The sequence below is a fragment of the Microtus oregoni genome, unplaced genomic scaffold (assembly GCF_018167655.1).
Source record: "Microtus oregoni isolate MIOR12 unplaced genomic scaffold, Mior012 000080F_ref0000499, whole genome shotgun sequence".
NCBI lineage: Eukaryota > Metazoa > Chordata > Mammalia > Rodentia > Cricetidae > Microtus > Microtus oregoni.
The window spans coordinates 4,425,676-4,450,389 of NW_024544538.1; the positions used below are offsets into that span (position 1 = coordinate 4,425,676).

General features: G+C 38.2%; 1 protein-coding gene across 8 annotated transcripts in view; it reads right to left on the reverse strand.

The window, feature by feature from the left end:
* Positions 1 to 434: 434 nt before the first annotated feature.
* LOC121441694 (kelch-like protein 13) overlaps positions 435 to 24,714 on the reverse strand; it is a 198,742-nt gene continuing 174,462 nt past the window's right edge. For all 8 annotated transcript variants that reach the window (XM_041642925.1, XM_041642921.1, XM_041642926.1 and 5 more), the window contains 5 exons: positions 21,622 to 21,754; positions 20,509 to 20,705; positions 9,209 to 10,004; positions 4,179 to 4,292; positions 435 to 1,997 (listed from right to left, as the gene is read on the reverse strand). In XM_041642925.1, coding sequence (XP_041498859.1) covers positions 1,510 to 1,997; positions 4,179 to 4,292; positions 9,209 to 10,004; positions 20,509 to 20,705; positions 21,622 to 21,754 — 1,728 coding nt within the window. In that variant the 3' untranslated portion in view covers positions 435 to 1,509. The remainder of the gene's footprint in view (positions 1,998 to 4,178; positions 4,293 to 9,208; positions 10,005 to 20,508; positions 20,706 to 21,621; positions 21,755 to 24,714) is intronic.

Genomic DNA, 24,714 nt, shown 5'->3' on the forward strand with positions numbered 1-24,714 from the left:
TACTAACACGCTTGAAGTACAACACAAGCAAAAGCCACTCCACCAGAGTGGCAACACCTCACCAGAAGCCAGCATTCCTGTGACTGTGTCTGTCATAGCTACATTTCCCTCACCGACCCGGTCATGGTTTCTGGACCTAATTTTGTAGGTCACAGCAGGGAAGGAAGAGAAGGTAAAAGAAAGGGAGGGGGGCATGTAATTGCTTCTGTAGTTTACCCAGGCATGGCACTGGAGCTGAGTAACAGCCAATTAGCTTCTTCACAAACTAATTCCTCAAAGGCCACAAGAAGTGTCTTCACAGTGAGGCGAGGGCTGGCCCAAGTCTTTCCTCTTTGAATAAATGTCACACACACACACAACTTCCTCATTCTTGTCCCTCGGAAGTTTTTTTTAATAAATGGAAGTCAAATCAGAGAATAACGGGACAGCACGGAGCAGAGCAACACTGATTTTTTTATTGAATAAAGAAGGGAAAACATGAACATCATAGAGCAAAGGCAGCTTTTCTGGAGAAGCTGCTACACTTTGTGCTAAATAACCTCATGAACCGAGAGTACACAGAATACACAGAATAGGTAAGTTACCTCAACAGCAAAGGAGAAGGAAGAGAATACAGATTTTTAAGATAAAATTTGGTCAAGTGACAAATTTAGTTGCTCAAAATTTCTAGCCCTTATCCACCTAAATTCAGTATGGTTCTACATATATGCATTCGGTATGGACATACTGAATCCCCATTTTTCATTGAAGCTGCTTTTTAGAAGATTTTTTAATTTCACGTTTATTTGACCTGATACTCAATTTTTAAAAATTTGTGTTTGATATAAGTTTGTGGATGTATATTTATACACACTTAATAAAACCCCTAATTGAGTCTTATAAGCAGAGGGGTCATGCTTCCCTCTCACAAAATTAGTGTTGTGAATTTCTGTTATTTCTCCTGTGTGTCTAAGAAACTTGGTGTGTTCTCAATGCACCCACGCAGTCAGGTGGGTTGACAGATGTGTCAAAAATACTTTATGAAAAGAGGGAGTAGCTCATGCGAGCTGGCAACCTTTCGCGCATTGTTTCTTGCTGGAGCAGGTTGCCTCCCTTTGACATCTTACAGTTAAAGATGAAAGGAAAGGTTTTTACTCTGAAGCCTAGTGAGCACAGATGTACACTGACTATAATCCACCTTTAACTTAGCTTATTATAATGTAAGATGACGAATACTTTACGCCCAGCACACAGCATGAAGAAAGTACTGAAGAAACATTTTATAGACAATACTCTTTTTTTTCATGTTAAGCATCAGCTTCTATGGGAGATATTTCCAGGATGGTTTGTTACCACTTTATAAACATTCTAGGCCATACAAACATCACAAGTAACATCAATATCAATTTTTCAAATATCTGTATCAATTACTGGAGGCTAATTCTAACAGATACACTACTTAAGGGGGGGGAGAAGATAATTGTGACACACTGCAAAGAGAGGAATATAGCATTTTAACTGGAAGGATGATCAGGGTGCAGAAAGAGGGGACTCTCTAGAAGGTGAGGGTGTGGTTTCCTCAGGTGGAAAAACTGTGAGCGTACAAGCTCGAATACCCCCAAGGGACTCCGGAAGGTCGAAAACCTTATGCCATTCATCTTTCTCTGGATCATATTTCTGCACTATCTCAACCATACAGCGATTATTCCACGAATATCCACCAACCACATAGATCTTATTCTGAAAGACAGCGACCCCAACATCACTCTGCCCTCTTAACATGGCAGCGATTGGGGTCCACTGGTCAAGGATAGGTGAGTAGTATTCACAGCTCAGGACATCGTCATAATCACTGGTTCCCCGGAAATGGTTACCCCCAATGACATAGAGCCTATCTCCTACTGTACACATGCAGTGGAGGCCTCGGACAGTGGTCATTGGTGCCTTCTGGGTCCACTTGTCAGTATCAGGGTCAAAGCACATGAGCTCCTTTTGGAAAGTGTCATGGGTAATGCCTCCTAGAGAATGAAAATAATAGGTATGAGGCAAAGAGGTCATTAAAATGTAATAGTAAGGTTCTCCCATAGATAATTAACTTTTAGCTACCTTTTACAACAGATCGCGGCTTACAAATAGTAAATTCATAAATATCGTCACTCTATTTTCTTTTAACAAAAAATAAAAAAAAAATATCATTCTCAAAATTTTAAGACAAATGAAAAAGGTCTTATATTATTACAATAACTTTCTCAAATGGAGATTGATCATACTAAAGAAGCTTCAACGAATGGAAATATATTTTGGCAACTATTAGAGTTGAGTCAGTAGTAAATCTGAACTAAAAAGAATCAGTCAGTTGTGACATTTTAGTGGGTAGACTAAGCACCAGGCTAGAGCCCTTCAAAATCTGGGTACTCATTAATTCCTTTTCCAAATCAGAATACCCATTCTAGTTAACACATTAGGATTAGGAATATGAAGCAAAATAGTTACTAAAAAGTGTTGAAAGTCTCACGCCAGTAGCACACCAACCAGGAAGACTACACAAAATTGTTGGTTTTATAGAGTTTGGGGTGAGCAGGAAGAAGGTGACATCTGCTATCTGCTTTGCAAAGCAAAAACATTAGAATTCTGAACATTATGAGAAATATATATATATATATATATATATATATATATATATATATATATATCAGCTGGTTGTTGGTATATTAGGTCTTTATAACCTACAAACTGATTAAGACTAAGCTACATAATCCAACCTATGGAATGAAGGTATCAGTCTCTACCTTCGGCAGACAAGGAGCAGAGCTATGCTAATCTTTAGCTGTACCATTTGAAGAGTTATCAAGCGGCAAGGCAACAATCAATGAAGCATCGCTTTCTATGATTTAAAGCCTACTAGACAGCAAATCATTGTTTTCGTGGGGTTTTTTTTGTTAGTTTTCTTTTGGGTTATAAAACTAGCTTGATTGGTTCCTAGTCTGATATCAATGTGGAAGATGATTTTTCTTTGAAACATACACCAGTTACAGAAAAGTGCTCCTGAAACCATTCAAATGTCAGCTTTGCCCCTGAGAACTGGGAGCTCTTGTTATGGCAGTAGAGAACTGAAACACACGAAACAGGTAGGTCATGCAATATGATCTCCTTTATGACTCTGTCGATAGAAGATGCTCGCTCCATGGTCACTCGTGAATTGAACCCTGGAAACCTGCTGATCAAATGCTACAGGCCTTTCACTAACCCCTTTTGATTACAGACATCACAATGCAGTGCTCTGTGACTTATCATCCCCTTAACAATTTTGTTCTTCTAAGAACATAACTGCTTCCCTGGGGGAGCAGGCTGTCAGAGGCAGACTGAACTAGGGAAGAAAGAAAGAAAAAAGAAAAGAAAAATAAAGGAAGGGAGGGAGGGAGAGAAGGAAGAAAGAAAGGAAGAAAGGAAGGAAGGGAGAGAGAGAGAAAGAGAAAAGGGGAAGATAAATAAAATTGTCTAAAAACTTAAATGTCAGTATCAAAGGTGATCATTAGGTTAAGACATACTTCTGAATTCTATAGAAGGCCAATTCAGGCACAAACCATTTGAGAATGAAAGTTATCAATTGAATTCTGAACAAACTTGGGCCATTTTAGCATTTTTATAGAACTATATCTCTGCATATAATGGCACCACAGTAGAACTCCATTATAATACTAAGGGAATATTGTGTGTTTATGTGATATATATGTACATGTATATACATATATATGTTTGTATGTGTGTGTGATGGGTTACACTAAAACAGAGTATTATGCATGTTTTATGCACAACAGGGCTTATATATTACATAATGAAATATTTCCTAACATGACTTAAGCAAATATTAAGGAAAACAAATTACTACATATTAACAAAGAATGATTGATGTTTACTAGAATACAAAGTATTGAGGCTTTAAAAAAAATGAACTGGCAAGTCTAAATGCTTTCCAGTTTCTTATAAATTATACGTGTATAGCTGAATTGGTTTGCTGTTAGCTTATAAGTGTTCAGAATGCTCAAAGCATTTACATGCAAATGTACACACAAAATTACTCCTAAAATATTAATTATCTTTTGCCTAGTATTTTCTAAGAATTGTTATTGTTACTGGCACTATATGGAGAGATCATATAGTTAAAAGTATAGATAGTATTATGTTGTGTAATTATCTACCTGAAATATACATGACTCCTCCATACACGGTTCCAGCATGGCCATAGTGAGGTTCGTTCATTTTGGCAACATAGGTCCATTCATTTGTTCTTGGATTGTAACATTCTACTGTAGCTGTTAAGAAAAAGAGATACAATGATTTTTATCTCAAGTTTTTTCCTTTTTAGTAGGGTAATAATATACTAATTTCTGAAAATGCATAAATCAATGAGAGACCTCAGAGGGGCTTTTATAATTTTTGAGACTATGTTCATATGAAACATGCTATATTAGACTATACAATATAATATTTAACACATCATAGAACTGTAAAAATCACTAAGGATTCTTTTCTGCCATTTGTTTGTAACTTTTTAATTTGACATTTCTTAAATTTCTTTGCTCTAAAAATACAGAAAAGGAAAAAAATCACAAACAAGGAATAACCAATCAACTCTGAGTACCTATTTTGACATAGTACACAGGAAGAAACATCAAAATATGAAAAACTAATTTCACAGGGACTGTCACCTGGGCAAGCAAACACACTGAGTGTACACTGTTCTCTCCCAGCTTTCTGACCCTCTCACGCATACACAAGGGAACTTAATGGATTGTGCACCATGCAACATTAGAAAAGTAATAAATGGACAGATTTCTATGAGAAAGCCATCTAATCTTACAGACAAGCAGGGGATTTAAAAAAGACTTCCAGGTATCACCTTCTCCCGAGTAGCTATATACTTCTCTTAATGCAACACTTTTTCCTTGAACTTTGAAGCTTCTCCATCATAACCACCCTCTCCGATATCTAATTCTACCTGTCTTGATGCAGTTTCTGTTATTTTCTCTTATTCTTTTTATGGTAGTGTTAGAAATTAAATAGCTAATCTGTGGTTGTTAATATTCTCTTACATGATGAGATAATGCTGTTCCTCTGTCCGTAAGTTAATTGCATTTTTCTAATAGGGGTTGTAAGAATCCATCCATAGTTTCTCATTCAGGAGCCTCTCACTGCATGATGGGAATTCATCTCAGTAACTGGGTAACTGCCCATCAACCCGAAACTTCCTTTTTTTTTCCAGCTGAGCCATCAATTTCCTTTATATATTTAAATTCCCTTAGCTTTACTATCAAACTTTAAAGTTCTTCTGTGTGCAACTGTTTTTATTAGGAAAATCAATCAGTGTTCATTATGAAAATAAAATGCAGCTGATTCAAAATCTGATGTACATTGTCCTCGTTTTTGTCTTCCACTTTTGTGCAATAAGTAAATACAGATACTACCCTAAGACTGACAAGCGGAGGACGGCAGAGTTAGCAGAAGGCAAGGGGCTTGAACCATAAAGTAATGGTTACAACCATAAGCACCCGGGGAATGCAAGGTAGTTGTCAGCAAAATTCAATCCCTGCCCATCTCTGTATGGCCTACAATGCAGCAATATAAATGACTTTAAAATGTTTTAAAGGTTGGGAGCTGGGTGGTGGTGATGCACGCCTTTAATCCCAGAACTCGGGAGGCAGAGGCAGGTGGATCTCTGTGAGTTCAAGGCTAGCCTGGTCTACAGACCTAGTTCCAGGACAGCCAAGGCTATAATGAGAAACCCTATCTTAAAAAACATAGATATCTAGATAAACAGACAGACGGATAGATATTTTAAAGGATTGGAAAAATGAACCAAAGGATTATTTTGAAACATGAAAATGATATGAAATTACAATTTTGGTGGTCATAAACAAAGTTTTATTGGAACCGAGGCTCAAATATTTGGTTATAAATTGTCTACAGGTGCTTTGCTCTACAAGAGTGACGCTCATTAGTTGTGACTAATTGATATCCCACAAAGCTAAGCTATAAATAGTGTTTCCGGGACTGGACAGAAGTGTCCTGACCCCTAAACTAGAAACTCTACTTCAGTGGTCTGAGGTTATGATGTATAACTGTAGTATTAGGGGCGGCGGGGCCTCTTCCCCAGCACCCCAGCACCCCAGCCACCCGCTCGGCTAGCTTATGCCCGAAATAACAACACACAAACTGTATTCATTTAAACACTGCTTGGCCCATTCTCTTCTAGGCTAATTCTCACATATTAATTTAGCCCATTTCTAATCATCTGTGTGTAGCACCCCAAGGTGCGCTTACCGGGGAGATTCTAGCCTAGTCCATCCTGGGTTGGAGCTTCATCCCGGGAGCAGGGCATGGCGTCTCTCTCTGAGGCGTCTGCTCCGGAGAGCAGAGCTGTGGAGTCTCTGAGCTCACTTCCTCTTCCTACCAGCATTTTGTTCTGTTTACTCCTCCCTGTCTGTCTGTCCTGTCTGTCCTTTCTCTGTATCCTAGAATTCTCTCTGTAGATCAAGCTAGCCTCGAACTCATAAATATCTACCTGGCTTTGCCTGGGATTGAAGCCACCCACTACTATGCCCAGCTAAGGGAGAGATCTTAAATTACAACTAGAGCAGTCTTGTAAGAAGGCAGGTTAATACCTGTATTGTAACCAGACAAACAGTTGTAAAAATTGCAATTTGTGAAATAAAACTAAAATTAATCTATAGCATCTCAAGTAGATAATACAATATAATATGTTTTAAAGTAGTTATCTATCCTTAGGTTAAGCTTTATGAAACTTTTTTAAAGACAGGGTCTCAGCCAGGTGTGGTGGTGCACCCAGCACTTGGAAGGCAGAGGCAGGCAAATCTCTGTGAGTTCAAAGCCACCCTGCTCTACAAAAGAGAGGTCCACGACAGGCTCCAAAGCTACACAAAGAAACCCTGTTTTGAAAACAAAGAAAGAGAAAGGGTCTCACTATGTGATCTAGTTTGGTCTTGACCTCTGGATCATCCTTCCTCAGCATCTCAAGAGCAAAGACTTCAAGTACGTGTCATTCAGCCTCATCATAGTCTAGCAACACCAACAGGCCTATTTTCAAAATCATTTTTAAAGCAAATATAATTACATCTTTTTTCTCCCATGTCTTCCTTCTAACCTATTCCATTCACCCCATCTTGCTTTCAAATTCATGGCCTTTAGCTCTTTAACTGTTCGTATATGTGTGTGTGTCTATATACGTATTTATAAATACATAAATGCAACCTTCTCTAATTAGAGGTACAGAGCATGTTCAAGGTAGTCTATTCATATGCCATTTGCCCAATACATTCACTTATTTCTTGTTACTATCCAGGCACAACATAAGAGAAACAGAACGCAGGATGCATGACAAAAAGGAAGCTTCTAGTGTCTTAGTTTTATATAATGATACACCTTGGCTTACAGAGTATAATTCCCAGAAGAAGAATACTTCTAATTAATATTAGGGGCAATGCAATGAAAATGAAGTGGCCGCAAATTCATAGGAATGATCACATTATCAAGAAAGTACTAAAAAATGGACCCATCTCGTCTGCAAATAGACTTTTCAAAATGACCACAAATTGCCACGGTTAGCTATCTAGAGTTCTGTCACCTCTTGAAGACTATCTCTATCGTAGTTACTTTTCCAATAAATCACAAAATCAGCACTTGTACTGTCCAGACATTTTCAGATCGCATAAACTTACAACACTACAATGAAGATAAGGTGTGTGGTTAAACTACGGAGACCTGACGTGACAGCTCTATACTAAGGGCATGAAATAAATTGGGAAACCAGCACAGTTAATAATCATGCTATCTAGGCCCTCCCAAATCTATAGAGCTTGGTCCTATGAAAACTATCATAACTTGAAAAGAGAGAAATCAGAGCAAAAAGCTCGGTAACATTAAGGCCATGTCACTAATACGAAAGTGCTCAATACATAGGACAGTACAGAAGTGAGAGTAGTTGTTCTCTCCAATAAATAGCTTACTCTATAGACTACGAAAGTCTCTTTTATTTCTTACAATATTAGGAAAAAAGATTCTGGTAAGTATTTAAAGCCATGACAGACAATATGGAGCTTGGGATACCTCAAGGACTCTACCTCACAGTAGTACAGTGCTTGGCTACCATACACAATACTCTTGAGTTCAAGATCCCACACTGGGGCAGCAGCAACAACAACTAACAAATAAAACCCACCAAACAACTTTAAACCAACAAAAACTCTTTGTAGACACTTTAAAAAATATATATTGTTAGAAAATAAAAGAAATTAAACAATAACAGTGCTGACAGAGAGAAAATGTGGTGTCCCTGGCATTCACTATAGGAAAAATTGTATTATTCACATTGAATACAAAGTAAGAAAAATATACCTTACGGGATTAATTTATTTAGCCAAAATATTTCTGTTAAAATAGACTCGTAACCAATGTGAAGTTAGGAAGACAGAAGAAGTGTACAATGGAAACTAGCGGTCACAGACCTTAATTATCAAAGTTAATCAATTTCACCTAATTCTAAATGAACTGTTCATATTTACTCTGGGAAGAACATCATCTTACTATGTGACCTCTACTAGGTATCAATTGTAGAAATGAAGAAATAAGAGCCAGGCCTCAGTAAAGGAACTTGACCTAGTAAGTGCCATAGCTTATGGCTTTTAAAGGTGGAGAATGAAGAATTAGGCCAAACTTCTGCCTAGGTGCTATTAGAATATAAATTTATTGAATATACATTCCAATTGACCTTTCAATATGAAAACTCTGTGTGTTTGTGTGTGTGTGTGTGTCTGTATGTGTGTTACAGTTGTTGCAATATAGCAAACTACGTATTAGAGATAATTTTGACCTTGGCCAACAGTATGTGCTGAAATAAGATATATAGACGATATCTGATATTTTCGTAGAAAAAAATAGTTTACAAATGCAACCCTGGGTATATTTTTGTCTTTAAATTTCTAGAACTGTTTATTTTGTGACCTAAAACTAATTTCTGGGTTAAAAAAAAATGTATTCTATGTATAAGTAGAAAAAGACAAGATCTCCTGAGTAAACTTGGGAGCATGGGAACCTTGGGGGAGGACTGAAGGGGAGAGGGGAAAGGCAGGGAGGGGAGCAGAGAAAAAAATGTAGAGCTCAATAAAAATCAATTAAAAAAAGAAATTTAAAAACAATAAGTAGGCAGACTTACGCAATTCTCCAGCAGCGTTTCGCCCTCCAACTGCGTACAGAAATCCTTTGAGAGCACTGAGGTGGAAGAAGGTGCGCTTCTCATTTAAAGATGCAACTTGTATCCATTTGTTGTAGCGAGGATCAAATCTAAACACCGTATCGACAGCCGTTTTTCCTTTTGTGTCGTAATTGCTCTGCCCGCCAACGACATAGAGAAAATTGCCAATGACAGCAATGCCATGCTGGTATCTTGGGGCATCCATGGGGGCTAGAGATTTCCACTCCTGGGTCTTTTCATCATACATGCGCAATTCCTTACTGACAACCAGCTGCTGTCTCAGGACTCCGCCGAGTGTAACCAAATGAGTGGTGTCAGACCGAATGGCAGTCCTGTCTGACTGCATAACCGGCTGCATAAACGGCATCATTTGGTAATTGCTGGCTTCCAGAAGCAAGTTGACACAAGTATTATCAGTTCTCATGAAATCTACCGTTTGCACGTAATTAAGGAGCTCCTGTGGTGTCATCAGCGGAAATCGGATGCTCTTCATCAACTTAGGGGCACAGTCCATTCTGGGCTCTTCCAGGCGAAGCCAGCGACAGGTAGCTTTGAAGAGCTCTAGCTCAGAGCAATGCTTAAGGCTGTTGCTGGAAAGCACAAAGGAAAGACGCTCAAAGGGGAGTTTCAGGAACTCCCCGGTGCTCAGCAATGCGGAAAAATTCTTCAAGACGAAGCTGTTGACATATTTATCCACTTCTGTCAGATGGTAGGTGTTGGCAATGCGTCCAACTTCAACACAGTTATCCAAGTTAACCTAGGAATCCAATAGGAAAATTAAAGATATGGCTGCTTTCTAGACAGCTACATTGATCACAGAAAGTCTTGTTTCAGAGGAAGAGTGTTTTGTCAAGTCCATAGAGAAGCAAATAAAGATTCTCATTGAAGTGAATAAAGATGTGAAGAAGGTCCAAACAACCTTCACTTGATTCAGCAAAAAGTTTACTAAGCGAAACTGATTAATTAACCTAAGAAACATTTCACATTGACTATGTCCAAAATAATGAAGTTTTTCTTCCTCAAAAAAGTTTCCTTCTCCCAAATGCTGATGAAATTACTGCTAGGTAGAAATTTTAGGAAAACCGTGTTACTCAATTATAGTCAAGTTATTTGTTCGATTTTGTTTAGTTAACTTAATTAAATTAAAATCAGTTGTGTAGCCAATTTATTATATGTATACAATTCACACTGATAAATCTCACTCCACTTTTTCTCATCTTTTGTTTCACCCGTGGCCACCTGTCTTCTTTCCAGGAATCTTTTTGTGGCTTGTGGGGTTTAACAGAAGCTTGGGTTTTACCAGGGTCTTCTATGTGAGCATGGCCTTCCAGCCTGGAAGGCTTGGCAGTGGGCAGAGAGCTGATGGTAATGTTTGCCCGAAGAAAACTGATTGGTTTAAAATTCATCATCATGTGGACTGAGCTCCCAAGGTCCCAATGAGGAGCAGAAGGAGGGAGAACATGAGCAAAGAAGTCGGGACCACGAGGGGTGCACCCACCCACTGAGACAGTGGAGCTGATCTATTGGGAGCTCACCAAGGAAAGCTGGACTGTGACTGAAAAAGCATGGGATAAAACTGGACTCTCTGAGCATGGCGAACAATGAGGGCTGATGAGAAGCCAAGGACAATGGCACGGGGTTTTGAACCTACATAATGTGCTGGCTTTGTGGGAGCCTAGCCAGTTTGGATGTTCACCTTCCTAGAAATGGATGGAGAGGGGAGGACCTAGGACTTACCACAGGGCAGGGAACCCTGACTGCTCTTTGGACTGGAGAGGGATGGGGAGAGGAGTGGGGGGAGGGGGAGAAGGGTGGGAGGAGGGGGAGGGAAATGGGAGGCTGGGAGGAGTTGGAAACTTGTTTTTTTTTCTCCTTTTCTCAATAAAAAAAAATGGAAAAAAAAGAAAAAAATAAATAAAATTCATCATCATGTCTAATTGTTTATTTTATTTGGTAGTTATATATTTAAAATAAACCAACACAAAACAATGCAAATTAATCCTGGTGCTCTAGAAATGCACAGTTTAACAATGTACCAATACCTTTGATTTCTAATATACAATATATTTTAACACTACTGTAGAAGTGGAAGGCTGATGTGTCATAAAAACCTTAAATAGCATTGAGTAGAGTAGTGTTCCATATTTGACTATCCAAATGGTACTAGGTGGAAGGCATTACTGTTTAAAGTGATGAATCTGCTTCCTAAGGCAAGTAAGAAATTAAGGTAATTTGTGCTTTTGCAACTATTTACCAGTAGGGATAAGCAAAAATGAAAAGTAATGATAGAACAAAATTCTCAAAAATGAAGATTTCTATCATTATTGATATGACCACTAGTAAAAACAACAAAAAATGGGTATTTAAGATGTTAAAACAATACCACCAGCAATTAGTTACTCAATTAAATCTAAAATTAGAGCATGTGGCAAGCGTGGTGGTATGTGCCTAGCATTTGGGAAGGAGAAGTGGCTCACAAGCTCATGGCGAACTTGAGCTACAAGATGAGATTCCCTATCTCCCCAAAAACAAAATAAAAATGAAAGAATTTAAATAGAAGGTAAAATAGTTCAACAATAGAGACGAAAAAAACAAGCTACATAAATGTTTAATAGAGTCTAGGATGCTGGTGTCCAACTATAATCCTATTACATGGGTCTCTGTGGACTAGCAGGAGGATTGCCATGGGCTACAGAATGACACCTTATCTCATGAAGAAAAAGGAGGAGGAGGAGGAGGAGGAGGAGGAGGAGGAGGAGGAGGAGGAGGAGGAGGAGGAGGAGGAGGAGGAGGAGGAGGAGAAAGAAGAAGAAGAAGAAACAGAAACAAGATTAGGACATTTAATTCTTTGTCTACTGCCCCCTCCATCTTCAATAATACCCAATGAGAAAAAAACATTACTAAAATGACAGGAGAAAGGAAATGTACCTCTTCCTTAGGGCACTGAGAGAATGCCTTCTAGATATCGGTATCCCAAAGGACTGGAAAAGACTTGAGCAGAAAACCTAATCAATACAAATAGTTCCTACCTGAAATAATGCCAGAGAAATTTTTACAAATTTTTGAATTGTCATCATCTTTATCAAAGGACTATTTTCTACAGCCTCTATACAACAGGCACCACACTACGGGCACACAGCAATGTAAAGACCCAGTAAAATCAGTATTACAAATATTTCAAGACGCAATAACACAATTTTCTGTTAGGACAGAAAATTCCTAGAAACTTATTCATTATAAGTGGGACACAGGGGAAACATGTATTAAGAAATAATTTTTATCAAATATGTGCAGAATATAGGGATAAGAGTTGAAATCTCTCCACCTACCCCAGAACCTTCCCCCCATCCACTCCTCAGAGAGGGTAAGGCACATTGCTTTGTGAAAGGTCCAAGGCCCTCCCTACTATACCCAGGCTGAGGAAGTTATCCATCCAAAGAGAATGGGTTCCCAAAGAGCCACTATAAGCAGTAAGGATAAATTCTGGTGCCAATGCCAGTGGCCCCTCAATCTGCCCCAGCCATACAACTGTCACCCACATTCAGAGGGTCTAATTTGGACCTATGCTGATTCCTTCCCTGTCTGGCTACAGTTGGTGAGCTCCCCTTAGCTCAGAAAAACTGTCTCCTGATTGGGTACTGGCTTTGGGGGAGCCTAGGCAGTTTGGATGCTCATCTTACTAGACCTGGATGGAGGTGGGTGGTCCTTGGACTTCCCACAGGGCAGGGAACCCTGATTGCTCTTAGAGCTGATGAGGGAGGGGGACTTGATCGGGGGAAGGGGAGGGAAATGGGAGGCGGTGGTGGGGAGGAGGCAGAAATCTTTAATAAATAAATTAATTAATTAAAAAAAAAGAAAAGAAAAACTGTCTCAGTGGGTGTTCCCATCATAGTCTTGACCTCTTTGCTCATATTCTCACTCCTCCCACTCTTCAAATGGATTTTGGGAGCTCAGCCCAGTGCTCTGCTGCAGGTCTCTGCCTCTGCTTCTATCAGTTGCTGGACTAAAGTTCTATGGTGATATTTAAGATTCACCAGTTTGACTATAGGTAAGGCCAGTTCAGGCACCCTCTCCTCTATTGCTTAGGGTCTTAGCGGGAATTTTTCTAGAGCCAGGCGGAAATGAAGTAAAGCTCTTTAGCTAATGCCCAAATAAGAGTCGACACCCAAAAGATCCACCTTCGGTTGATGCATTTTCTATATGCTGCTGTCATCCTTAAATCTCTTTCGGGTCCCGACCCCAGCTTACATTTCAAACAATTTAAAAACAGAGACAGGAGACTGGAAGTCTGGCCACTGACGCAGATGGGAGATGTACACAGCAATGATACTGCATATTGCCAGAATTATTTTAACTATGCTGGTGTTGTTCTTTTTCAAATAGTTTGTTACTGGGGCACCTGGCAGAATTACATTTTCCTGATAAGAGCACAGGGGATTAATGGCAGACCTGCCTCCCATTCCCAGCTGCCCCTTCTTTGGTATGGGATCAGTGACTGGTGGCTGGTTTTAAGTCAGGGTTGTCTCCTTTGTTATGAGAATCAGAGCCTAATGGCTGCTCAATCCTGATGAGTAAACATTTTCACCCTAGCACCCTAAATTTTGTGTAACCCAAATAGGCCCAGTAAGCATGCTAACTTATCTCTGGGGTGCTCTGGAGGCAGTGCTCCTTTAGTGAAATTCCACTTGTGTGACTTATGTTTTCTAAGCAAATTTATTAGTAAGTCCTTTATAAACACCAATTCTATCACTTCAGCTTCTTCAACAAAACCCATTCCATATCTGAAATTCTTATTGGTGCTTTCTAGTCTGTTAAAAAAACAACCCAAAGGCAAGTTCAACCAACTTGGAAAATGGAAGCATATGTAATTGAAGAAGCTAATAGGGGAACAGAAGATGTAAAATTCATTTCCTGCCAGGTTTCCCTTGCAAGACACAAGACACAAGTTAAAGAACTTTTGGATAAGAACAAAGGGATAATAAAGATACACGTAAAACTATTAAGAGAACCAATCCAGTTGTAGACAAAAGACCCGAGGATCAATAAATATATCAAGCAATGTTCAACATTCTTAGCCATGATCAATAAATGTATCAAACAACATTCAACATTCTTAGCCATGGGGAAAATGAAAATCAAACCGTAAGAGGCCAGGAGAAATCAGGATGCTCCAAAGAGACACTTGTGTCTCTCAAGCTACCAGATTACTGGACAACGGACACCAAAGTCATTGAAATTTCCTACGGAATTTCATGCTGGGAGAAAAGAAAGGCCAGCCAGAGGGAAATTTATCTCTAGAAAAGAAATTTTCCACATTTTCAACAACTTGCCAGACCACCTTACAGTAGGAGACCGCAGCAGGAATGAAAACCTTGGCTTAAAGGTGGGCGGGGTCAATTGGGACTACTTAAATGTGTACTCTATTTAAACTTTAATCCCACCTTCAGACCCCAAAATGGTGGAGGGACTTGATGTATCTCCTTGCTCCTTGCTCAATTCGGCTACATTGAATAAATCTCCTTTTTCTGCTTTCCCTTTAAAATGACTATTATGCACCTGTGGGCAGACTTGGCTTTGGGCACAAGTTGTGACCTCCAAGTTCAGTAACAAAACTACCTGAGATTATTTCTCACCCCAAACAGCATAGCACAATCATCAGGAAAACAAATGACAACAGATGTTGGTTAGGAACTCACACACTATTGGTGGGGATGGATGTACACTAACTAGCCCCACCACTCCAGAAGTCAGTGTAGAAGCTCTTCAAAAACTAAAGGTAGAGCTTTCTACCACATGACCTCGCAATGCCAATCCCAGGTATATACCCAAGGCAATCTATGTCACTTAGCACAGAGACGTATGTTCATCCATGTTTTACAACGGCATGCACAATAGCCATGGCAGGGAATCAGCCTGGATGTACAATAACAGATGAACAGATAAAGCATGGTAAAATGAAATATGTCATTTTCAGGAAAATGGATGATATTGGAGGCTATCGTGCAAAGTGAAACAAACCAAAAAAGACAAATATCTGTCCATTTATATATAGAAGTTAAAATTTAGAAATACTGTACTTAGTATGCTTATGTAAAATAAAGAAAACAATTTTTCTCTTATTTATTGTATATTGCTTATTCTTAATATAATACTTAACATATGTGGCATATAATATAATGTATATAATAAAATAGTATAACATATATGCACACACATATGTGTGTGTGTGTATATATATATATATATATGTTGTAATTTTTTTCATTTCCAAGTATGCTATTTCAGTAACCTAATATTAAATTAATTTGTTTTTTTGGACAAGCCTGCTATTCTTCATAATAATCATTTTTCAGGGAAAACAGTAGATGACAAATACTTCAAACTGAAAAAATAATGAATGAAAATCTTGATTTAAGTCAGTTTGTAAACTGGGGAATGGCTACCAAATATCATAATGTTGTAATGTCATAGGGACAAAAAAAGTAATATAATTTATCTTTTTCTCATTAATTGTGTGTGTATGTGTGTGTTCTGCCTGAATCTATGTATATGCACTGAATGCACGCCTGGGTCCTGCTGAGGTTAGAAGAGGGCAGCATGAGGGCTGACTGAGAAGCCAAGGACAATGGCACCGAGTCTTGATTCTACTGCATGGACTGGCCTTGTGGGAGCCTAGTCTATTTGGATGCTCACCTTCCTAGACTTGGATGGAGGGGAGGACCTTGGACTTCCCACAGGGCAGGGAACCCTGACTGCTCTTAGGACTGTAGAAGGGGGAGGAGGGGGAGTCGGGGGAGTGGGAGAGAAATGGGAGGAGAGGAGGTGGACATTTTTAATAAATAAATAAAAAAGAAAAAGAAAAAAAAAGAAGAGGGCAGCAGAGCCCCTGGGACTGGAGTTACAGGTGCTTGTGAGCCACCATGTGGTGCTGAGACCCAAACCTGACTTGTCTGGAAGAGCAGCTGGGGCTCTGAACCACTGAGCCATCTCTCCAGCCACTTACTTTTATTTTTCAGTGATAGAAATAGAGTTTATTGAAGAAGAGAAAAGGACTCCAGAGAAAGTGAAGGTGCCAGAGATCTGGCACAGGATGTAGACTTAAAAGCCCTAATGTAATTTTTTCAAGTATGCAACTAAAATCATTACATCCATAACATGTGAAAGTATTTTTTTAATTTTATAAATAAGTTTATCTAATCTGATTAACAGCTTTAATCATCAGTATTCTGTGTTCATTTCATAGTTCTCTTTCCAATGACAACTAAGAAAATGATACAGCACTAACAAAAATGCTGGATCCTATAAAAGATAATACTAGCTGGGCAGTGGTGGCACATGCCTTTAATTCCAGCACTCGGGAGGCAGAGGCAGGCAGACCTCTGTGAGTTCGAGGCCAGTCTAATTACAGGAGCTAGTTTCAGGACAGGCTCCAAAGCTACAGAGAAACCTCCTTTCGAAAAACCAATAAAATAAAATACTAATTATTAGCCCAAGGGAAAAGCCATCATTATAAATGAAAATGAAGTTGGACAGAAGGCTGACTTTCTTCTACTGAGCCTCAGGCTCTGTTACACAGAAGTGGAATTCCTAACAAACATGAAAAAATGACTTTGCTATCATATGTAAAGCTATCATTCAAAACTACTACATAAATTCTTTCTGGATCTAATTTTGCCAATTCACATTTTACTAGCCACTGTTCTTCATCCACACACATGGTTAAGAATTAAAAGCAATGTTTCTTTTTCAAGGTTCCAACTCAATTGACACTTCAGTTATTTGAGCTAATATTTCAGTGTGTCATTAAAAACATGAAGTCTATTTCCTCCAAATCATTTGTTTTCAGCACAGTTTTTAAGATATAAGATCATCTTAAGAAATTACTCATAATAATTTAGCTCAGGGAATAACTAAAAAACAAGTCCTCCTAGGCTAGAGAGATGGCTCAGAGGTTAAGAGCACTGACTGCTCTTCCAGAGGTCCTGAGTTCAATTCCCAGCAACCACATGGTGGCTCACAGCCATCTATAATGAGATCTGGTGCCCTCTTCTGGCCTGCAGGCATACATGGAAGTAATGTTGTATACATAATAAATCTTAAAAAAAAAAAAGTCCTCCTATGTGAAATAGTCATAATATGTTGAGACTTAAAGTTCTAAGTAGAAAAGGTATGTAGTGCCTTTTTCAGTTTCCCTTGCTGAGAAGGAAGGGAGAAAGAGCTCAAAGGTGAAGGAAGAGTAGTTTAACTAAGAAACAAAGCATCAGAAGAAAAGACGATCCTGGCACTAAGCATCTACCAGTTTTCTAAAAAGTAATTCAAAGACCATGAGAGAGGAGATTGCCACCATAAAAGAACACAGCCACATTCTCAGTAAGCAAGATGAAGCATAAACAAAGTAGAATGATGTTCTAAAAAAGATGAATCTCCTAGAAGGTCGCAGAAGAGGATATCTGCAATGCAGAGGCAGAAGAATGGAGCGTAACACAAGGAAACATCGCTCCTATCAAGCCCCCTCACTGGATATGGTGCAGGGTCTCTGCTAAAGATACTAAGAGCAAAGAATATAATCCTGAAGACAATATTAACTGTTTGTGGTAATGAAGGCACCTCAAGGCTAAAAGCCTTAGTTGTAGAAAGCATTTCAAGCAATTAAAGAAACAACTTATGAATTGCTGGAAAGGTGTAAACATATAAAACCACTATCATCCCGTCTTTAAATAAGATGGTTTTTAAATAGAGTAATCTTGAAACGTTCTTCTGCACTATTCTGATAGAAATATATTAACACTAAATACAGTTGGTTTAGTTGGGCATTGGTGGCACACACCCTTAATACCAGCACTGGGGAGGCATTAGGCAAATAATGAGTTCAAGGCTGGCCTGGTCTACAAAGTGAGTTCCAGAGCAGCCAAAGCTACTCAGAAGGACCCTGTCTCAAAAAAACAAATGGATGGATTGATGGATGGATGGATGGATAGATAGATAGATAGATAGATAGATAGATAGATAGATAGATAGACAGACAGACAGACAGATAGATGATAGATAGATAATACTGTTTACTGTTGGGCGTGGTGGTTCATGCTTTTAATCCCAACATTTAGAAGGGAGAGGCCTCTATTGAGTGTTAGGACAGATTCACACAGAGAGTTCTAGGCCAGTTAGACCTACATAGTGAGACTGTGTCTCAAAAAAATGTATGTATATATAAAAATATACATAAATTCTCTCTCTCTCTCAATTTAGTCTTCTTTCAAGTAAAGTGATTGATCATAATATGTGAAGTTATATATGCCAAACTTCTATTAGATAACAGGTCAACTATGCTTCTTGATAATCACTATTTCTAATGAAATCATAGCGCTTTCCCTAGTTTGTTTCAAGATGAGCTGTTAAGCTCAGAGGAAAGCAATGGTAGAGAGTCTGTCAACATAAGCTTTAAGGGTTACTACTAAATTAATTCTTGAACTTGTGACATTATGAAAATATATTCAATACATCCACAGTTTATTTGAAGTTGTCACATGCTGTTGGTGACAAAACAAACAGAGGAAAACTAGTTGCTAAGAGTATGGGCTTTGCATAGCAGGATTGAAATGAAACTTGAGACCAAATTTAGTAACATGAGAGACTAATAAACTTCATTTAGACTACTGCACAGCAGTGCTAAGAGTCAATAATATAGCACCACACAGCCATGAAATCTTTAAAATAACAATTAGCTTCAATTTTACAAGTAATTATGACACTCATTTCAGTACTCTGTGATAGAAAGAAATATATTTTAAAAAGCAGATTTTAATAGTATAATTAAATGGGCATTGACTGTCTTATCGAAATGTTTTTGTTTAATATGCTTAATTGTTTATCTTATTTTGAATTAACACATATATTGCTTATTTAAATTTGCTGGTACAATATGATGTTTCAACACATATATCTTACGCAATAGAGTAATTAGTATCATTTATCTTAATTATTCATCATTTCTTCATTGTAAAGACAGTTATAATATTCTTTTATAATTATGTTGATATATTAAACATTATTAGAAATAGTCACTCCAATGTGCTGTTGTAGAACACCAGAATATGCCTATGGAACTCTATTTCTGCATCTACTAACCAATTTCTCCCTAAACTTCCTTTAGTCCTACAGTCCCCAGGGTCTGGTAATCACTCTTTGCCTGCTTCTGTGAGATCCACTTTTCTAGCTTCCACATGTGAGTGTGAACAGGTAGTATTCTTTTTCCTATGTGTGGCTTATGTCACTTAATATACTATAGTCCAGACTTATCCTTGTAACTGTGAATGATAGAAAAGCTTTCTTTCCATCATTCCCTTGTGTACTTATATCATTGATTATTGATTCATCTGTTGACAGATAAGAAGCACCTTATTAATAAAATAATTAGGTAAATATTTTCCCCAAACTTAGTGTTTTAAGGAAGATTTCTTGTTCAAAATTTCTAAAAGGCCTAAGAGCAATTTACCAATATTAAGGTGACATTAGTTAAAACCAATTATAGGAAAATATATTATCTATCAAATAATGAATTAGAAAATAAATAAAATTTTATTATCAGTATAATTTTAATGACAAAAGCAGGCTCCAGGAACTGGAGAAATCTTGTCATGTCTGTGTAAGCCAGGAAATGTTTAAGTTTCCTTGACTAGAATAAAATATCTGTAGGATCACAGTGACTGTTAAGTTACTAGTTAAGTTATTAGTTGATTAGAAAAAAAAGCTAACCACTACACAGTGTGATATGTTCTAAGGAGTCAAGAGTCACATCTTTGCGAAAGTTAGCACTTAACTGCTAGTTCTTAAGATCAAGAATCAAAGAAGAAAAAATGTAAAGCTAGTTTCAATAGAATTCTAGAAGCTCAGATTATTTTCCAATTTAATTCTATAAAAGACTACTGTGTAAAAGTAAGTCAAATGTTACATAAAATCACTGAAATGAATAAACCAAAATTAAAGTATACAAAATTATAAAACAAGTTATATTTTCAAATGTATTAGTATTACACATCATTTGATCATATGGAAGCCTTCTCTTAAGTAATCCTACTTTGTAAAATTCACCTGTTTAAAAAAAATTCACCTGTTTTATTTTCCATTTACTCCCACACCACATGTTATATGACAGCTTCTTCTTCTCACAAGTTTCACGTGTCTATAGAATTGACTTTAGGAGCCTTTCTCGAACTCTCTATGAGCATCTACCACAGGAAAAAGAAGATTTGAAAACATCTTACCCCTGATATGAGGAACACTTTACAGAAGTCCAAAACTGGTAGAATCTGAAGAAAGCTGGCAGCTTCCAGCGTGTCTTGAAGGGTGTCTATGTTGAGAGAGAGTTTCGCAGTATAGATGAAGTCAATAATTTTCCTTAGACCCACTTTGCTCACGCCATGAAGCTTGATGCACATTAATTCTTGTTCTTTCATTCCACCTTAAATGAAAAGACAGTCAGTTCAGTGAAGGTGGGTCTCCAGTCAAACTCACTTCTATTGCTAAGACAGTCAATTCAATGAAGGTGGGTCTCCGGTCAAACTCACATCTATTGCTAAGACAGTCAATTCAATGAAGGTAGGTAACCCAAGTCAAACTCACTTCTATTGCTAATTAGATGCAGTAAAAGCAAGGGATCTATGCTCCTTGAGCTCCCAAAGGAGAGAAGGGGCTGGCCAAAACAAAGTGCCGCCCCCTATCCCCCCACCCCCTTACCTTCACCCCGCCACCCCTGCATCCTCACGCACCAGCCAGTCTGCAGTATGGTTTCCCTGTATACTGACTGGGGAGGGATCCTCTCCAGTCCCCGAAGGAACCCTGTGAATGAGGATGCCCAGCTACAGACTGAGGCTTGCTCACACACCCTGCCAGCTCCTCTTCCCTAACTCCAGAAAAAATTAAAAAAAAAAAGCAAGGGAAAGTCTTACTCCAAGTACGCCTCCATGCCACAGTTGGGTATTTGCACGTTTTCACAGTTCAAAGAGCACTTGAAGGAAATTCTGTCTATACTGATGGAGATCATATATAATACAGTCCTTTAAAATGGTCTCCTGTCACTTCCTGTCACTTTTGATGGATTAAAGGCCACATTATAGGAGCACAGAGTCTCTGATATTAAAGAAAGAAAGGCTATGAAGTGCAAGGGATGGTACAAAACACGCTTCAATTTCCCTTGCCAGAGCAGCAGCAAACAACCACACAGACTGGTGAAGATTTTTTTTTTTTTTGAAAATATTTTTTCAATGACGCAGAGCTAAATACTGGATTTGAGGTTAGAAATAATAACAATAAAATAATTAGACAAGGCTTTCTTCTGATGTCTTAAAGTGAATGCAGGGTGTCAAAAGGCAACCTACCTGTGAACATAGCTTTGAAGTAGTCACTTGCAGATGCCATCATGACTCTGTGCACAGGGTAGGCATCATCTGTATCACCTGGCATCAGGGTCACGTCACAAAGCAGTCCATCAAGGCGAAGCTGGTCAAAACCCTATAACAAGCACATAAATTGAGCCAGGAATCAAGGGGGAAAAGAACATCACAATCCCTGTGTGCTAAGCTTCTGTTTGCGCTCATAGGGCCAGTGTATTTGGAAAACAGAGCCAAAGGAGTGCTCAGAAAGAATCAAAACTGCTTTGTTGATGTGTGTATACATTTCACAGCACGAAAAATAGAATATTAAGGCTAATTTACATTAAGAACAACGAAGGGAAATATGTGAATTTATCTATCTATCTATTTCCCCTGCTCGAAGAAAAAAAAAAGATCATTTAAACTTGTTTTCCCCATATGTAAAATAAAGCCCTTCCCATAATTACATAGATAGTACTGCAACAGGACTTTAAGAGAATCTTTTGCATTTTGATGGCTTTTCCCTCCTTGAGACATACAGGAGAGGGTATCTATCTGTATCAAGTGCAAGACTGGAATTCATTCTATCACCTGAATTCTTTACCCTCTTTGAGAATTAACGCTTTAGCTTTAAATATTCCAATATTCAGCTTAGTGCTGCTGCTGTTTGGCCAATTATCTTTCAAGTCAGAGATTTAATTATCTTTGATAAAAAGGAGTGTAAGGAGTCCCAACAGGAGGCTTAATTGTCTCCAAGGGCTTAAAGGATTAGCAGAGGATGAACAGGCTAGCTCCTGCAGGGGAGAGGAGAGACAAGTCCCAGTGAGAAAAGTACCTATTGATTAACTCCTTCTTCTGAACCTCAAACAAGGAGTTCAGGCTTGTCTACTCTTAGGAGAATGAAATGCTTCGAAGAGTACAATGGACAGATGGAACGATGTATGTGTACCACACAGCATGTTTTACAAGAGGAATTATATAATTTGCTTTATTAAAATGGGAAAAGGTCACAGCAAGCATCTAATGGGGAACTATTCAGAATTTAATAGCCAGGCAAAAAGGAAGAATTTGGCAAGACTCAATCTGTAGTTTCATAGAAACATTCATTTATAAAACAAATCAGGGGTGGTCGAAACTAACACAGACCACTTTCTCAGATTATAATAAACACAATAAGAGCCAATATAAAGGATTATGCTGTTCCCTTTGTATTTTAACGATCTTAAAACGTAAAATAAAGTCATGTTTCACAGACTTAAGAAGCGAAAGGTATAATTTACTAAGAATGCAATTCTGAAAAGATTCTACACATAACTATAATACAAACCACAATCTAAACTCCCCATCATAATTTTAAGATTGCTTTTAAAAGTAAATATGTGGTTTAGTAGAACTAAAATGGCAACGAGATTATCTGATCCAACTACTGCCCCTCTAGGGAGAAAAAAAATAGTTACACATTATACACATACTTTAGGACAGGGTTGTGTATTATATTTGTGCATCTCCGCCAATGAATGGCATGGATTGTTCATAATTATGAAACTGCTCATAAATGTCCTCCTTCCTTTGAAAACACAAATACTCCACACCCTAGCTCTGTAATTCATCCCTTGCCTCTCTTAGTCAGAAAAGCAGATGTAAATGAGGAACAATGCATCTAGCCAAAGCAATGTCAACTTGGAGAAAGTGTTCTCAATATTTAAGACTGTTCCTTATTACTCATGTAAGGTGTAAAAAGCTCAGTAAGTTTATGGGAGGTACTTTAAAAATTATGTAAGTATGCATAAGTACTGAATGAGCACACTTCAGTAGGGGTAAGACTGTCAATCATCTGAGATAAGGAGATGCCCTTGGCTAGCACTGTTCAGGCCCAGAACCTTTGAATTGAATTGAGTGCTTTGGCATATACTTTGTAGTAAGTGTTCAAGTTAGGATATTCACAAAACTCCATTTCACTCAGAAGCTGTCAATTAGTACTTTAAAGTCATGTCATCATGGTGGGGAAAACATTAGCCTTTTGTCATATTAATTAGGAACTAGAAGCTTAGCTTCTCCTAAGAAGGAAATGGAATGTGCTGACAGTGCTTGCTTCTCAAAGAGTGTAAAGGTTGAACATGAGAGTAAAAATGGAATTAAGCCCAGTGTTTAGGAATAAAAGGTTGGATCCAATGGCTTAGCTTGTTTTCCCTTTCATCCACAAATAAACTTGACGTTAAAAATTATAGATATATACTTTTTTAAAAGTCAAAATCCATACGGAAAAGCGCAGGTGTACTGGCACATGTCTACATAGCAATGAATAGCCTTGTATCTCAATGTGCAAAGACAAACTTCATTCTTAGAGGTTGTATACTATCTCATGTGGCGACAGCACAGCAATTACAATTGATGCAGTGAAGAACTTCCTGTGGACAGATGGCTCATTCCTTCACATATGGACAGTTTGGCTCAGCTCAGCAAAGGGATCAAGAGACTTTATCCTTATCACAAAGTAAATCATTTTGAATCTATTTACACTATCATGGAAAAAGTCAACCCTTTCTCAGTAATTTGGTGTCATGAGGGAGATTTGAATCTGCCATCAATATATCTACTTTTTGTTCTCATTCTCACACTTATTTTTTTTTATTTGAGAATTTCATATGCAAGTACCGTATTTACATCTTGTTTACCAATTCCTCCTGTTTTCTTCCCACTGACTCTCTCTGAAATTACTGATCTCTTCTTCACAACCCCCCCCCCCCATTGAATCCATTTTAGAGCAGTTTTTGTGTTCAGGGCTGTACCACTCAGGAGTGGATAATTTATCAGAGGGCTTGTCCTCAGAGAAGACTCATTCTCTCTCCCAACAGCCACTGATGGTTTGTAGTTCTTCATCTAGTGGTGTGGCCTTGAGAGAATTCCCCATCTACACTGAAATGTCAGCTGATGTCATTACGCAGGTCATGTTTAGGCAACTATATTGTTGAGATTTTATGGTTGCAGTTTTCATGTCCTATATAGGAGACATTATTTTAAAGCAGACTTTCCAGTTGGTTTTCCAGCTCTTACAATCTCCCCACCTTCTCTTCTGTGATTTCCCCTGAGCCTTTGGCT